This window comes from Desmodus rotundus, chromosome 7, assembly GCF_022682495.2.
Source record: "Desmodus rotundus isolate HL8 chromosome 7, HLdesRot8A.1, whole genome shotgun sequence".
NCBI classification, from domain to species: Eukaryota; Metazoa; Chordata; class Mammalia; order Chiroptera; family Phyllostomidae; genus Desmodus; species Desmodus rotundus.
Genome location: NC_071393.1, coordinates 72,441,853 through 72,458,280, shown reverse-complemented (window position 1 = coordinate 72,458,280; position 16,428 = coordinate 72,441,853). Strand labels below are relative to the sequence as shown.

The window sequence follows — 16,428 nt, the reverse complement described above, 5'->3', positions numbered from 1 at the left end:
TGGTCTGCTTCAGATCTTGACATGTTACATGCCTATGAAAAGGACCAACGTAACTGGCAATAATGACTGCTTGATGTAAGAAGTAGGTGGTAGAAGTATTTCCGAAGAGGTAGGTCCAGAATAATTCCTACCCACCAATACCAGAATTCGTAAGTCCTGTCACCATCTTCCCAGTTGCCTCTCTTTACTTTTATCCTTGTCATAGGGACCTAGGGACAAGAATTCACAATTGTGTCTTAGAAAAACAATGAGCTCCACTTTCCCATTAAGTAAAACCCTTACCATGACTCGTCTATATGTAATGCCATACCTCCATGCACAGCTCACTGTGAGCTTTGAACTCTAAACAAAAAAAGCACATGAGTCCTACGGAATAGAGTATTGGGACAACTGCCTGTGGGCCCCAGTTGTCCCATCACCTACTTTCCTACACTACTCTAGCAGAGGTGAAAGATAAACAGTCAGAATTAGAAAACTATGTACTAGAAAGTTGTATTAGCCACTTAATTATAGTATAAAGACTTAAACAGTATTATCTAATTTCTCAATAAATCCACAGCATAAAAAGAGGTAAACTGTGACATCAAAAACATAAAAGGGGAGGAGTAAAAGGGTGGAAACTGACAGGTGAACGAAGGTGCTACCAAAGGGCTATTTTGTCGATGATACATTTTTCATAGGCCACAAGGTATCCACAAAGCAAAAATCTAAAGTAGAGTTATGAAACATGAAAGAATGAACTAATTACCACATTAAACCACCACTTGACAAAGGTAAACAGAGGGGAAAAGAAACAAATGGAGAAACACCCAGAAGACAAACAATAAGATGACAGTAGTAAGTCCTTTATATATCACTAATCACTCCAAATATAAATAGATTGAATTCACCAATCAAGAAAGGCACAGAGTGGCCATAGGGATTTCAAAAAAAAAAAAAAAAAAAGAGCCAACAGCTTGCTACCTATTGGAAACTAATTTTAGCTCTACAGACAGAGGCTCAAGGTGAAGAGAAGGAAGAGGATATTCCAGAAACAAAAACAAAGTAGCCATAGCCATTCTCGTATCAGACAAAACAGGCTTCAAGCCAAAAACAATGAGACAAAGAAGGTACAACAACTCTAAATATCTACACAGCCATCACTGGAGCACTGAAGTGTATCAAGCAAATACTTACAGATCTAAAGGGAGAACCAGACCATACAATAACAGTAGGGGATTTCAATACCCCACTGTCAACAATGGATAGATCATCCAGTCAGAAAATTAACAAGGAAATGTTAAACTGACCCACACTCTGCAAACCAACTTAACAGGCATACATAAGAAAGTCTATCCAAGAGCAGCAGAATATACATTCTTCTTCAGTGCACAGGGAACATTTTCCAGGATAAACCATATGATAGGGCACAGATCTCAGCAAATTTAAACACTGAAATCATACCAACTATAATTTCAGACCACAATGATTTTCCAGGATAAACCATATGATAGGGCACAAAACAAATTTCAGCAAATTTAAACAATGAAATCATACCAACTATAATTTCAGACCACAATGGTATGAAACTAGAAATCAACAAGAGGAAAACTGAAAATTTACAAATATATGGAAACTGAACAATCAATGGGTCAAATCAAATGGGAAATAAAAAATTATCTCAAAACAAATGAAAATGGAATACAGCATATCAGAACTTATGGGATAAAGCAAAAGCAGTTATGAGAGGAAAGTTGTAGCAATAAATGCATATCTTTATGAAGTTAGATCTCAAACAACCTAACTTTACTTGTCTTGGGGGGAAAAAAAAAAGAAGAAAGTAAGCCCAAAGTCAGCAGAAAGGAGAAAAATAACAGAGCGGAAATAAGTGACACAAGATACAAGAAATATAATAGAAAGGCTCAATTAAAATAAAAGCTGGTTCTTTGAAAAGATAAACAAAACTGACAAGCCTTTAGCCAGACTAAGAAAAAAAGAAGACTCAAATAAAATTAGAAATGCAAAAGGAGCCATTACAACTGTTACTACACAAATACATAAGACCATAAGAGATTATTATGAACAATTATATGCCAACAAATAAGATGACTGAAAAGAAGTGGATAAATTTCTAGAAATACACAATCTATGCCCAGACAGAATCAGAAGGAAATAGAAATTTGAACAGACCAATGAGCAGAGAGACTGAATAGTAATGAAAAACCTCCCAACATGGTAACCCCAAATGGCTTCACTAGCAAATTCTACCAAACATTCAAAGAAGAATTAACACCAATTCTTCTCAAACTCAAAAAACTGAGGAGGAAATACTCCCAAACTCATTCTACACAGGCAGCATTACCTTGATACCAAAAACAGGTAAGGACACCACAAGAGTCCTGGCTGGTGTGGCTCAGTGGATTAAGCACAAGGCTGGGAACCAAAGGGTCACCAGTTCGATTCCCGATCAAGGCATGTGAGAGGCAACCACACATTGATGTTTCTCTCCCTCTCTCCCTCCCTTCCCCTCTAAAGCTAAATAAATACAATCTTAAAAAAAAAAAAATGGCACAAGAAAACTATAGGCCAATTATCACTGACAAATATAGATACATAAATTCTCAAAATATTAGCAAACTGAATTCAAGAACATGTAAAAAAGATTAAACACCATAATTTTTATCCCTGGGATGCAAGGATGTTTCAACATATGCAAATCAATAAATGTAATACATATTAATAAAATGAAACGTAAGAATCACATGATTATCTCAATGCAGAAATACATTTGACAAAACCAGCAGATTGGGTACAGAAGGAACATAACAACATAATAAGGGCCATATACAACAAACCCACAGCTAACAAACTTTATACTCGGAGGAAAATTTGAAGCTTTTCCTCTAAGATCATAAAGAGACAAGGAAGCTCTCTCTCGCCACTCTTATTCAGTACAGTGCTTGAAGTCTTGGCTAGAGTGATTAGGGAAAGGAACAAAAGTCATCCAAAACAGGAAAGAAGTAAAACTGTCATTATCTGCAGATAACATGATTTGTATATAGAACCCCAAAGATGCTACCAAAAACTATTGCAACTAATCAATAATTTTCATGAAACTGCAGTATATAAAAATCAACATACAGAAATTGGTTCCATTTTTATACATTTAAAAAAGAAATAAAACTATCCCATTGACAGTAGCATCAAAAACAATAAAATACTTGGAATACATTTAACTATGGAAGTGAAAGATCGGTACAATGAAAACTACCAGACTTTGCTGAAAGAAACTGAAGAGGACACAAACAAATGGAAAGACAATTGTGTTCATGAATTAGAGAATTAATACTGTTATATCCACACTGCCCAAAGCAATCTAGATTCGATGCAATCCCCATCAAAACACCAATGGCATTCTTCAAAAAATGTAAAACAATCCTAAAAAACTGTATGGAACCACAAAAGACCCCAAATGGTCAAAGTGATCCTGATAAAAAAAGTTGGAGGTATCAAACTTCCTGATTTCAAACTTTACCACAAAGCTACAGTAATAAAACAGTATGGTATTGGCACAAAAATAAACACACAGACCAGTGGAACAGTAAAGAGAGCCCAGAATTAAATCCCTATTTATGCAGTCAGCTCATATTTGACGCGGGAGCCTAGATCACCCAAAGAGGAAAATATAGTATCATCATCAAATGGTTTTGGGAAAACTGGAAAAATACATGCAGAGTACTGAAACCAGACATCTATCTGACACCACTCACAAAAATTAACTCAAAATGGATCAAAAAATTAAACATAAGACCTGATATTATAAAAGTCCTGAAAAAACAGGGAAGAAGATCCTCAATACTGATCTTGACAATTATCTTTTTGAATATGACACCAAAAGCAAAAACCATAGTAAAAATCAACAAATCACACTACATCAAACTTAAAAGCTTTTGTAAAGCCAAAGAAACAACAAAATGATAAAGGTAACCTACAGAATTGGAGAAAATTTTTGCAAACTATATATCATATAAGGGGTTAATGCCAAAATATTGATATATGAAACTAATAAATCTCAGAAAAAATTTCAATTCAAAAATGGACAGAAGAACAGACATTTTTCCTAAGAAGACATACATACAGATGCCCAACAGGCACACGAAAATGTGCTCATTAGCACTAATCAGGGAAATGGAATACCACCTCACACCTGTCAGCACGGCTGTCATAAAGAAGACAAGCAGTAAGTGCTGACAAGGACATGGAGAAAAGGGAACCCTGGTGCACTGTTGGTGCGCATGTAAATTGATACATCCACAGTGGAGAACAATATAGAGGTTCCTTCAAAAATTAAAAATAGATCTATCATATGATCCAGCAATTCCACTTCTAGGTATTAATCTAAAGAAAACAGAAACACTAACTCGAAAATATAAAGGCACCACCAGGTTCACTGCAGCATGATTTGCAATAGCCAAGATGGGCAACAGCCTCAGTGTCTGCTGACGGATGAATGGGTAAAGACAGTGCAGTACCCATATGCAATGGAATATTATTCATCTGGAAAAAAGAATGAAACCTTCCTATCTAACAAAATGGATGGACCTTCAGCACATTATGCTAAGTGAGATAAGTCAGAGAAAAACAAGTACTTACTGTATCACTTATATAGAGAATTTTAAAAAGCCAAACTTGTAAAATCAGAGAATGAAATGGTGGTTACCAGGAGAGGTGGCTGGGAGGGGAGAAGAAGACAGTTGTTTGTAAGGGCACAAACTCACGGGTGGTATATAAGCCCCAGAGATATAACACACAGTACAGAGGTCATAGACAACAATATTGTACTAAAATCATCGAGCTTGCTAAGAGATGAGAATTATTCTAACTACTAAAAAGAAAGGGTAATTATGTAACATGATAGAGGTATTAATTATAGCTACAATGGCAATATTATAATATATAACTATTGAATTAACATGTACACCTTAAATTTTCATAATGTTATGTGTCAAATATATTTCAATTTTTTTTAAAGAGTCAAAACTGGAAACCACCTGCTGTCCATATAATTAAAATCACTGAAAATTAGATAACTCGATCCCAGTTTAGAAGATGGGATAAAATTCCTATCTTTACCAAAAGAGTCCAATAGTTTTCAATGGTTTGGGGTAAGAATACTTAAGAGTAAATGAACATAAGACTAAATCTCACATTACAGTATTCCAAGTCAATGCTTTCATACCTCAGATCTGACCAGAGTTTAGGTGTCCTGCTATATAACCTCCAAGGTTTTGTCATTATCCACCTACTGCCTGGGAATCGTTTATTCTGTTAGCTATGCACATATTTGACATGATTAACAAAAACTAATTGTTGTTGGCACATGCTCATCTGATATTTAACTTGGTATTTTCTATTTGGGGTAAAATAACTGTCTTGAAAATAGTTTTTAATGCTCAGCCACAATGAATGGGGTACGCCAATCAAGTGTGATACTCCTGATACTGTATTGCTATTCATTGCTGCTTCATTAACACACCTCATTTTCCTTTCACTTTAGGAAATAAATGCACTGAAAGCAGATAATGATGCTCTAAAGATCCAACTGAAATACGCACAGAAGAAAATTGAAAGCCTCCAACTTGCAAAAAGCAATCATGTCTTAGCTCGGATGGAACAAGGTGACTGTTCTTAGCACAGACACTCAAGGAGCACAGTCTGTGGATGGGTGTATCACAGACCTCATTTCACAAGCTGATTACCAGAAACACCAGGGAGCCTTGGAGTGACCAGCTTTAAAAGGGGTACTTTAAAAAAGAAGAGCTACTTTTTTTTCCCAGTGTGTGGTACTGTTTTCTCTTCCAGTCAAGTTGAATCAAAGGGAAGGAAAACCGCAGAATGCGATTGCCATTCATACCACAAACTGTTTCCCCTGAAACTAATAGCAAAAGTGTGATAAAAGCGTTATCTATAGTTTTTTGATAAGGTAGCTTCTAAGTAGCCTGCCTGGCTGCTGCTTCCGTAAAACTAAAATCCCTAGAAAATGAATCTGCCTGGAGTTTTCTGTGAACTGAGGGATTTACTTTGTTCCATCCAAAGCTTGCTTATGGTATTAGATTCACTTCCTCTGCATGCCAGCATTCTTTATGAATCTGGTTCCCAAGTCACTACCTCAAATCTAATCAGTTGGCCTTTCCCCACTCCTTCCTCACTACGCTCATACACCTGAGGACATCTACCTGGAACTGAACTTCTGGAGATGTAGGCACAAACTGGGGCAGGAGGGGGGGGGGGCTGTTAAACAACATGACATTGTCCAGTCGCAGATCAACTCATAGTTTTAGTCTCACGGTCATAATAAAATAAGTATTTAACCAAATTAAATACCTGAAAACATGGCCAATACCATCCCACAGATGACTGGCTAATTAGCTCAACATAATGCAAACATGTTTGTCCCCGTATAATCTACAGTGGACAGTAGTAGGGCTCTATAGCTGTTGTTTTTAAACAGAGTCTGTTTAGGTCTTTATGTGCCATCTTTACCTTTTTATTAAGTATTATAACCTATTTTTGAGCTGAATTTGTGCTTATACTGCCTTCACTATTAATATTATTTGGAAATAAGCTAATGGGATCACAGCCTTCAATAACAGCTGACAGAGTGTACATATGTATATTTATTATATATATATATCAGGCATGCATATGACTTGGAATTTTTTTCCTCTATAAAATGTGGAAGTGAATTAAACAACTTTTAGTCATTTACAGAAATTCACAAGTATAAAGTTCAGTTGGTTATAAGGTTAAGAATTTGCTCACAATGTAAATTATATTGTTTGGCAAAATCACAAGAGACCTACAGGTTATCTATTAATGAAGGTTAATGATAGATGAGCTAATTTAGTTGTCCAGGCAACTGTTCATAAACTCCTTTGTCAGACTCTCTAAAAAATTCGTACCATCATTTTCTTTTTCTATGAGGGGGGTGGGGGAGAGGACTTACCTTCCACACTTGGAAAACCTGGTACCAAACTGACTTGAAATTCATAAACAAGTTGACCAACGTGCCAAGAATATAATATCAACAATTAGAAGTTCCAAACCTAAAGCCAACAACACCAAGTCTTAATCAGAATACAAAGCGCATATATACAGTGTGGCTTTCTTGGAGAATTCAGATCATTTAAGAAGTTTGATGAAAGACTGGTTCCAATTTGTATACCTCCTTGTATTGAGCTTTAGTGACAAAGTTAGTGACTAGCTTTCAGTGTGTTTTAAAGAATCGCTTTACACACAAACTTACCCTTTTCCTAAATCCAAACTGGAAAATCCTACCACCTGGTATGTACTTTTAAAGCAGCACTTTGCCACTTACCTTAATATGGAACCACCTGAGTTTATGATAATCTTCAAAATTCATATTCTTCACTATTATTCCTCTGATAAAGACCAAAAACAGTACTGCTCCACTTCCTTTAAACATAGTCACATAACAAATTTTTTCATTCTTCTTCCCCTCTACCCCAAATACCCCAGGTTAGTTTCTATGTAAATACTTCAAAAGGTCACAGTCTCCTTAGTCACATTAACAAGGCTAGAAGATCTCAGGCATTCCAGAACTTATCACTAAAATGGACAGGAAGCAGTAAATTCATCTCAGGTTTTTACAACCTAGAGGGCCAAGAAGTACAATGTGTAAATTAATATTATTGGTGTGAAGCTACAGAAATAATCTGGAACAGATTTTTGGTTTGTTAAACCTAGGATACAAAATTTTGTGTCTTGTACTGACTTGAAATAAGTTTGGGCATATGTTTATCTGCCAAAAATAATGACAAATTTTGTTTTGTTAACAGTAATGTCACTTCTCATTTGCTTTGGTAATTGACTTGTATTTTTACTATTTGTGAATGTCTGTCTAAAGATGTATTATGTAAAAGAACTGCAAGGAAAAAACATGTACAGATTGTAAAGTTTTTTTATACCTAATATAAGTTTTCTTTGTGTGTAATATTTATATGATAAAAGACATTAGAATCCCTACAACATAGATGTTTTGTACTTCTTCTAGTTCATGAATATGTAGAAGCTTCATCTGAATTTTTAGTATAATCCACAGCTGAGACCATTCCCATATTTTATTATGCAAACAGTTCTCCTGGAAGGAAAAGCAGAGCCAACTAATTACTCAGTATTATTTCTTCTAAATCTCTTTATAACACAAAGAAGAAAGAGTACAGAAATATCCACCTTTTTCCATTTTATTGCACAATGACTTACAGTGTTCCCCAAACATTAAGTCTATAAATACTTAACACTGAAGGAGACAAATTTGAGGTCATTTCTCTGTGGCTTGGTCTTTAATTCCACAATTCTATCCAAGAAAACTAGCAAGTAGAGAAACTTCTAAGCTGTGGGTGAAATTGGTAGAGGATGGTTCAGTCTAATGTACAGACCACCCAGAGCAATTCATTTGTGCTCACGATTACTTAGTGATTAGAGATAACCATGATGCCCTTAATCCCCAGCCAACTTCTGTTTAACCAGACCAGTGAAGAAGGGAGAAAACTTCCAATCACTCACATTCCAGTATGGAATGCCTTCTGATACACTTGGATGTGAGTGTATTTATCATTTTGTCCATTCATACTTCATATAAAATAATGAAGTCACTCTGATAACCTGAACTTAAAGAAGAGATTAAACTTCCTCTCCTACAGCCATGATTCCCATCCCAAATACCCTTATCCTATGCTCCTTACAAGATAATAATGTCACGGCTCAGAACATTCTCTGGTCAAAAATCTTTTCTGGATTTTCAAACCTATTTTTGACACAAATATAGGTAATAAAATGTTTTTGTTTTAAAATAGGTTTTTTCTATTTAGTGAGTCAAAATTTCCCTGATCTGCAAAACACAAGGAAATAGGTTCAAAGAAAACACCTGAGCCCTTCTTTTGCTGAGCTGACATGTGATGGTGTGGTAGGTTATGTGTGGGCAGGACTTACGTTCTGTTCTTTTTTTTTTAAATCCTCATCTGAGAACATGCTTGTTGGTTTAAGAGAGGGGAAGGGAGACAGAGAGGGACAGAAACATCAATCAGTTACCTCTTCTATGCGCCCCAACCAGGGACCAAACCCACAACCTAGGAATGTACTCTGACCAGGAATCAAACCCACAAACTTTCAGTTTACGGGACAGTGCTCCAACCAACTAAGCTACAATGGTGGACTTGTTCTCTTTATGGTCCAGATGAGAGAGTAGTTACCTTCTTTAATTCAGAAACTCCCAGTCAAGATATATCTAGAGCTGCTATTAGATACCAAAGACCAGACCAAGGCAAGAAAAAAAAAAAAAAGAGGGAAAATGAGGTAATAGGTAAAAATGGAAATGAGAACCAGGCAAAAAGGAACAAAGAGGAGGCACAAAGGTATTGGACTTTAGGAAGCAGAAGTACCATTCATCATACTCTACATTTGTATTGCATTCAACTAAAAAACATTTTCACATCACGGCCTTTCACATTAAGGCCTCAGATTATCTTAACTGCTATTTTAGTTATTGCTTAGCACACTTCTACAATTGAAATTTTCACTGAACAACGATTACCCTGGAAATCTTAGCTTTGAGGAAAGGACGAGATACTGGTGTCTAGACCACTCAGCTTTTTAATCAGGTGACATTTATGGGAATGTGTAAATGTGTGTGGTTCCCGCTCCAACACCACTCCGGGAGCAAGCCCTAGACCTGGGTAAGATTTACAGTGAGTCCTGTGGGTAATCCCACAGCGCCCCTATGACGGTACAAAGAAACCTTACAGAAATTGATACCGTGTCTGTCATTATTCATAAGTCTTCACTGATAAAAGCTGGAGGGGTTGTAAACTCCTTCTGTGTCAGCAACCAAAGTTCCCAAATGAAGCAGAAATGTAAAAGTTTTAAATGAACATTTTCTGTTTTAACTAATAACTCTTCAAATATTTTACTCTGCTGGCGTCTGCTTATATATTTTTTAAAATTCTTTTTCAGAGTTCACAAATACTAATAAAAGTGTTTTCTTAATTATGGAAAACATTCTCTGACAATCACAAATAAAATTAAGTCTATTATTTAATATAAACACATTAAAAAGTAAGTTTACAAATAACCGAAACAAATTGTCTTCCTATCCTGAACAAATTTCTTTGAAGGGTTATCTTGAAAAACACATGGCCAAGTCTGCAGTATACACAATGTTCACCTCTAAAGTTTTAACCTTATTTTAGATTCTACCACGGGGTTTACTATAAAACAAAGCACAACTGCCACATATCAAATACTGTTTGTCCACTGGCACTCAGCCTCCTACCTACTGAGTTGGTTAGAGCACAGAGAGTTGCTATGCACAGGTGTTAACCAGAAGCCTACACCGGGGTACAGACTTTACAGTGGGAATTTTAGAATCTGGGTGGCTCTTTTCCTCTCTCTCCCCTCAGTAAGACAAAAATGCATTACTTGGCCCACCTCTTAAACCATTCACATTAGGCCCGCTATAAATTCTCAACAAATTTCACTTGTACTTAGGTCTTTATGAAACGACCTAAACAGGGTTCATCATACTCCTTAGCTGACAAGTGAGGAAAAATCAATCCTTGAGACCTATTGACCATCTTAGCCCATAACACCCCAGGACTAAGTGCCATGATTGAAATTCACGACTCCTGCTCACCAAGTCTCTGGCTGCTTCGATAGCCAAACCACAGGTAACCCTTCCCTAACCCCGTGTTTTCCAAATCTAGCTATGAATGAGAACTATGAAGGGATGCCTTGGCCCTACTTCCGATCTATTAAAACTGGAAATTACTACTCTAGTCCTGTGCAATACAGTTTAGCCTGCTTTTTAATATTCTGATATCTAAAATAATGGCCCAAATGATGAAGAAACAATTTATAGGAATATTTTTTACAGCATCATGTAAAACTGGTTCCTGTCTCTGTCCCTTTAGAGTAATTCTAACCTCGATCTAACTTTCCTTTGCCAAACAAAGTCACAGATTTCAAATCTAGTTGGAAAAGAAATCAAATATGCATACCAAAAAGTAGACTCAGTCTTCAGTTAACGGGACTTTAACAGAAAACTGGCCAGAGGAATCACTTCCAATAAAAGAAAAAACAAGTCATAGCAACTACCTGTTGAACAAAACTATCAGTCCCTTTCCCTATTTTGTAAAGTAAAATTAACAAATACAAAACAAGGAATACAGATGAGGCAATAGTCTAATAACAAGTGGACTCATTTATGTGTCTCAAACCTGAATAAAATACAGGTAACAATCTAAATACAATCATGACAATAAAATACTTTCCATTTTCTAAGTTTGATGGTAATAAATATTTACATTTTTAAAAATAGTTTTAGCTCATTTTTTTGTTTTGTTTTTTTTAAAAAGGCATAACATGCTCAAGAGTACATAAAATGATAAAAATAAAATCATCATTCTGCCCAGGAGATGAAATGGTAGTATAAAACAATACTCTTACATATTAACCCAATTCAAGAATGACATCAAGGAATCTAAGTGTTTACTTCAAAGATGACATTCATGTATGTTATTTAGAATACTATGCCTAATGTATCTATCAAGAAGCACTACTATCTAATTTTTGTAGTTATTAATATCTTCTATATCCACCACCACCTCCTCCATATGGATCTCCATAACCTCTTCCACTATAGCCCCCTCTTCCACCATAGCCCCCTCTTCCTCCATAATCTCCCCTGCCTTGGAAGCCTCCTCCTCTGCCACCACCTGCCCCACCACCTCCCCAACCGCCACCTCCTCTTCCACCCCCACCACCTCCTCTACCACCACCTCCACCACCCCAGCCACCCCTTCCGCCGCCTTCTTGTCTCTTTTGCCAAGGTGGCATTTCAGGAGGTGGTGGTTCGATTTCATTCGGCCGTCCTCCCCTGTCAGGCACTCTTCCCATCAGCACCTGTTTGAAGAAACATTGTCTTTCAGTTTCTAATATTTTAAAAGTTAAAATTTACATAAAGGAGTCAAGTGATATTGAAATTATTGTTGTAATAAAGAAACAAGTCAAATATTTAAGGACATGAAAGTATCAGACATGGCAGTATGAGGTAATAATGAAAATATAAGTGTGATATATGACAAATTCCTCATGATGTGGTATTATTTTTAAGCAATCTAGAGAAGTATTTCTGAAACTTAAAGGCTTGTTATTTTCTCGTTTAAATTTGTTTAGCAAATTCTGTAACAAATGTAGTACTCATCATGGTAAGAAGTTTTTTTTAGCAAAACATTAAAATACATAAAATACAGGCCCTAAATAAATTCATAACCATTTATACAACAATAACTGGATTTTCCTTTGCCACTGATTTGATAATGGACTATCCAATGAAAGACTGTACTGCTGAGTACATTTTTATTTCAACAAAGTATGAAGTACTTGTGATAATATGTGGATATACCGAGGTCAGAGATGAATATAATGACTATAATCCAAGGCAGCACCGCAAAGAGAGATAAAGATTCTCAATGAAGTATTCCTCCCTTATGAGAAACTGAAGCTCAATTTCAGGGATGGTCTAGTTGTTACATTACAAAGAAAATAAAGACTTGATATCCTTTCTTAACCACGCTTTACAATACTCTGAAGGACAAACCAAGAACCTGGTTTGAGACCCCAAATATCTATAGAAAGGCTCTACTTCATATGCCATGAGAAGAGACAGACAGCAGTGAGGAGGGTGCCCTCCCACCCACCACAGGCCAATAGCTTCCTGCTAGTCTCTTTCAAGAAAGAAGGTAAAACAGTAACTTCCTCAACCAAACTGACCTATGAATCAGTTAGGTTCTACTTCCATTGATCCTCACCAAAACTATGTTTTAGTAATGTAGAGATCATAAATAAAACACAAAAAGTACAACACTCTCACTGAGGGGTAAGGTTCAAAGTATATAAACATTCTTTGAAAGTCAGCAATAATGTCCTAATTACCAAATCCAAAAAATAGCTTTCTTGGTTGGTATTCTCAGTGGTCTCTCCACCAAACATGCTACTTTGGTGGGTATATGGAGACGCTGCTCCAAGAACTGATCATAAGACTGCCCCCAAAGAGAGGTTCTAATGTCCTCTGTTCATCTCTGTACCCCCTAAAAAATCCCCAAAAGAACCCATCAATGCTCCTCCCCAGTGCCTAGGTTTCTGAGATATAGCTCTCTTCTATATCACTTTAATACTTTTCTAAGAAGTATTTAGAAAATCTGGAGTTCAAAATGCATCCTGCCACATCGATATTTTAGTATTGTAAATGAGGAACACTGACTTAGCTACAGGGCCACATAACAGGTCTCACACATGGTAGCATCACAGATTTGATTCAAGCTGCTCCCATGTGCCAGGATGCCATATGGTATGTGCTGAGTTGGTTATGTGCACACTTTCCACCCTGGAATAAAATTTATAAAATTTCTCTTAGCTTTGCATCATGTCCAAAGGGGTACTTACTGGGTTGGCTTATACCTGCAATAAAGAAGGAAAAGCCATTGGCTATGCAGATGCTTCAGAAGGAAAGGGATAGGAGAGACCTGCTGGTGAGGGGCTATAAGACACCCAGGCTGAATGCTGTCATCTTTATCTTCACCCCACACCAATCTTGAGCTTCTACACACAGTGGCTTTGTTTGACCCTTTTAATTCCTTTGAAGGTTAAGTTCAACCACATTCTGTCAACTGTTTCAGTCTCAGTTTCTGGTTTATTATGACAAGAAATTGTTCTTTCAAATGCAAAAAAAAAAACCATCCTCAAATAACTAGACTATAAATTATAAACTCAGAAAAGGGATGGGCAATTTCACCTAAAGAAGCAGGACTCTTGATGCAGCAAGAATAAATAGCCTGATATTTACTACATACTAAACAACATACAGGGTGGGAAAAGTAGGTTTACAATTGTTCATATGGAAAATAATAAAATAAATAATATGAGAATAAACTCTGTATTTTGTGTATTCACAACTGTAAACCTACTTTTGCCCCTACGCTGTATTTAAAGAGGAAACACTTCCAGAAGATAGAGGAGGCTGATCTAAAATGGAAGTAGGAGGCAGGAACACCTAGTGCCTAACTAAGCGATAATTAGACAAACTGACTTTATAAACAACCATCCCTCTGGCAAGGTAGCCTACATCAGGAATACCTATCTCATTACACTGAGTGAGAAATGATGTTTTAAAATTACCCAAATCGCATACTTCCGATTTTTTTGCTTTTTTGTAATGAAATCTGTCTCAGAGTGCTCTGTCTAAATGAAGAGTGCATTCTAGTGGAGCTAACAAACATTCCAGATTAGTGTATTGTTATTCCTGCAGTAAAAGTAAAAAATACACACTCTCTGAGCTTAAGACCACTTTCATATAAATGGGTCTGAGAATCTCATATATGAGATTCAGTAACTTGCCCAAGATGACTCCTCTACGTAAATGACAGAGCTCGGATGTGCACCCAGATTTGTATGACTCCAAAGTGCGTACTCTTCCCTTTACACCAAGGATGTAAGGCACCTGTCAGTAACTGAGACAATTCTTTGATTACTTTTTTGGAATGGTAAATAATTCTTCCTAAAGCTATTAATAAAAACAATTCTTAATTCCTCTAATTCAGATAAAACTTTGGTTTAATTTATAAATACAGAAATTCAAATGAACATGCACACACATAACTAAGCCTGGATGAACGAAGCCCTTCTACCACTCTCTTTTCTAGTTCACCAAGACATAAAAAAAATGAATTAAGATTCATAAAAATACCAAATGAGGAAATTAAAGATTCATTCTCCACTGTATTGAAAGAAAAACCAACCTTATTAATGGCACATGCTGTTTTCTCCCGGCTGGAGCCACTACTTGTCCTGATGATCTTGGATAGATCTTCACGAGCAGCCAGTAAATGTGCCAATGTGATCGTGGTCTTGGGTGACAAAGCATAACGCTTAGGCTGATAAATTCTTGCTATGTCATCTGTTTTCACCTAAATGACAAAAGGGGGAAAAGGAACCAAAGAACATTTCAATAAAGGAGCAATGGCAATCATAAATACCTGACACTCTGTATGTAGAATGAAACAGTAAACCAATAGATGTTAAAGAGTAAGTGGAGGCTACACTAACCTCCTCCAAGGACCAATCTGGAATTACAACTAAATTGCAGAGAAATCATCCTGAATAACCAACTGGACACTAACTGGAGAAAAACCTTATGACCACAGACAGAGAGAAGAAACCACTTCACAATGTGACTGGTAGGTAATGTGGAGGAGAAGAGAGAAGGCTGGCTGGGCTCCCACTGGTGGCAGCTGAAGTGCCAGAAGGATATTTCAGTGGCTAACGGGATGCCACTGAGAAGTGTAGGGTCAACCCCAAGCTGGGCTCCTCAGTCTACAGCACCAGAGCCGGAAAGGAACCCAGATAACAACCAGCTGTGAAAAGCAGCAGGGTTTCTGTCTCCGAGGGAGAGATAGCTGGAAACACAGAAAGCCTACTAAAGGGCCAATACACAAAATTTCATTTGTAGCCACTTACACCCTGGGCTCCAGTGAAGGGAGGGCAAAGTGTACTAGAGATGCTAGAGGAGAGTCAGGTTGGTGGCTCTGGGTAGAGGGCAGAAGGAACAATTACCAGGATCCCTGTGCTGAGTCACTCCCCACTCTGCAGGGGCCATCTCAGGCAGAGCGCTCCTCTCTGAATGGCATCAGCCTGAGGGGAAGCACTACCTCCACCGCAAAATTACTCTGCTCACCCTGCTTTAGGCTTAAGCTCAGCTGCTGATTACAGCTTGATGATATTAACAACTGAAGAGTTTAACAGCTGATTAGTTTAACAGCTCAAGCCAAAGAAACAGCCAAAATGGGAAGACAAGAAACAGATCCCAAATGAAAGAACAAGTGAATGCTCCAGAAGCATTAGATGAAATGGAGGTGAGCAATTGATCAGATAGAGGGTTTAGAGTAATGATTATAAGGACACTCAACAGCATGAAAAAAGACATAAAAACCATAAAAAAGGACCATCAGAAATAAAGAATGCAGTATCTGAAAATAATAATACATTGGAAGGAATAAACAGTAGGTTAGATGAAGCAGAGGATTAAACCAGTGTTTTGGAAGACAAGGAGAAAAAAACACAGGCAGAGCAGCAAAAGGAAAACAGATTTTTTTTTAAAAAAGAGGAGAGCTTAAGAAACATTTTGGACAACATGAAGTGTCATAACATCTACATCATGGGAATACCAGAAGGAGCAGAGAGAGAGCAAAGGATTAAGAACCTATTTCAAGAAATAGTGACCAAACCCTTCCCTTATCTGGTGAAAGAAAAATTCACACAAGTCCAGGAAGCTCAGAGAGTCCGAAACAAGGTGCACCCAAATGCTCCCACACCAAG

General features: G+C 37.0%; 2 protein-coding genes across 4 annotated transcripts in view; one reads left to right on the top strand and one right to left on the bottom strand.

Annotated features, from left to right (window-relative positions):
* The window catches only part of RASGRP1 (RAS guanyl releasing protein 1), an 85,145-nt gene extending 76,774 nt beyond the window's left edge, over window positions 1-8,371 (top strand). For both annotated transcript variants that reach the window (XM_024568486.4, XM_053927545.1), the window contains one exon: window positions 5,537-8,371. In XM_024568486.4, coding sequence (XP_024424254.1) covers window positions 5,537-5,671 — 135 coding nt within the window. In that variant the 3' untranslated portion in view covers window positions 5,672-8,371. The remainder of the gene's footprint in view (window positions 1-5,536) is intronic.
* A 1,264-nt stretch (window positions 8,372-9,635) lies between these two features.
* Window positions 9,636-16,428, bottom strand: part of FAM98B (family with sequence similarity 98 member B) — a 39,663-nt gene continuing 32,870 nt past the window's right edge. Inside the window, exons 7-9 of one of the 2 annotated variants that reach the window (XM_045202172.2) lie at window positions 14,853-15,020; window positions 11,835-11,958; window positions 9,636-11,771 (exon numbers count right to left, since the gene is read on the bottom strand). In XM_045202172.2, coding sequence (XP_045058107.1) covers window positions 11,635-11,771; window positions 11,835-11,958; window positions 14,853-15,020 — 429 coding nt within the window. In that variant the 3' untranslated portion in view covers window positions 9,636-11,634. Of the gene's footprint in view, window positions 11,959-14,852; window positions 15,021-16,428 lie in introns of both variants that reach the window. The other variant, XM_024568242.3, reaches the window with a different exon arrangement.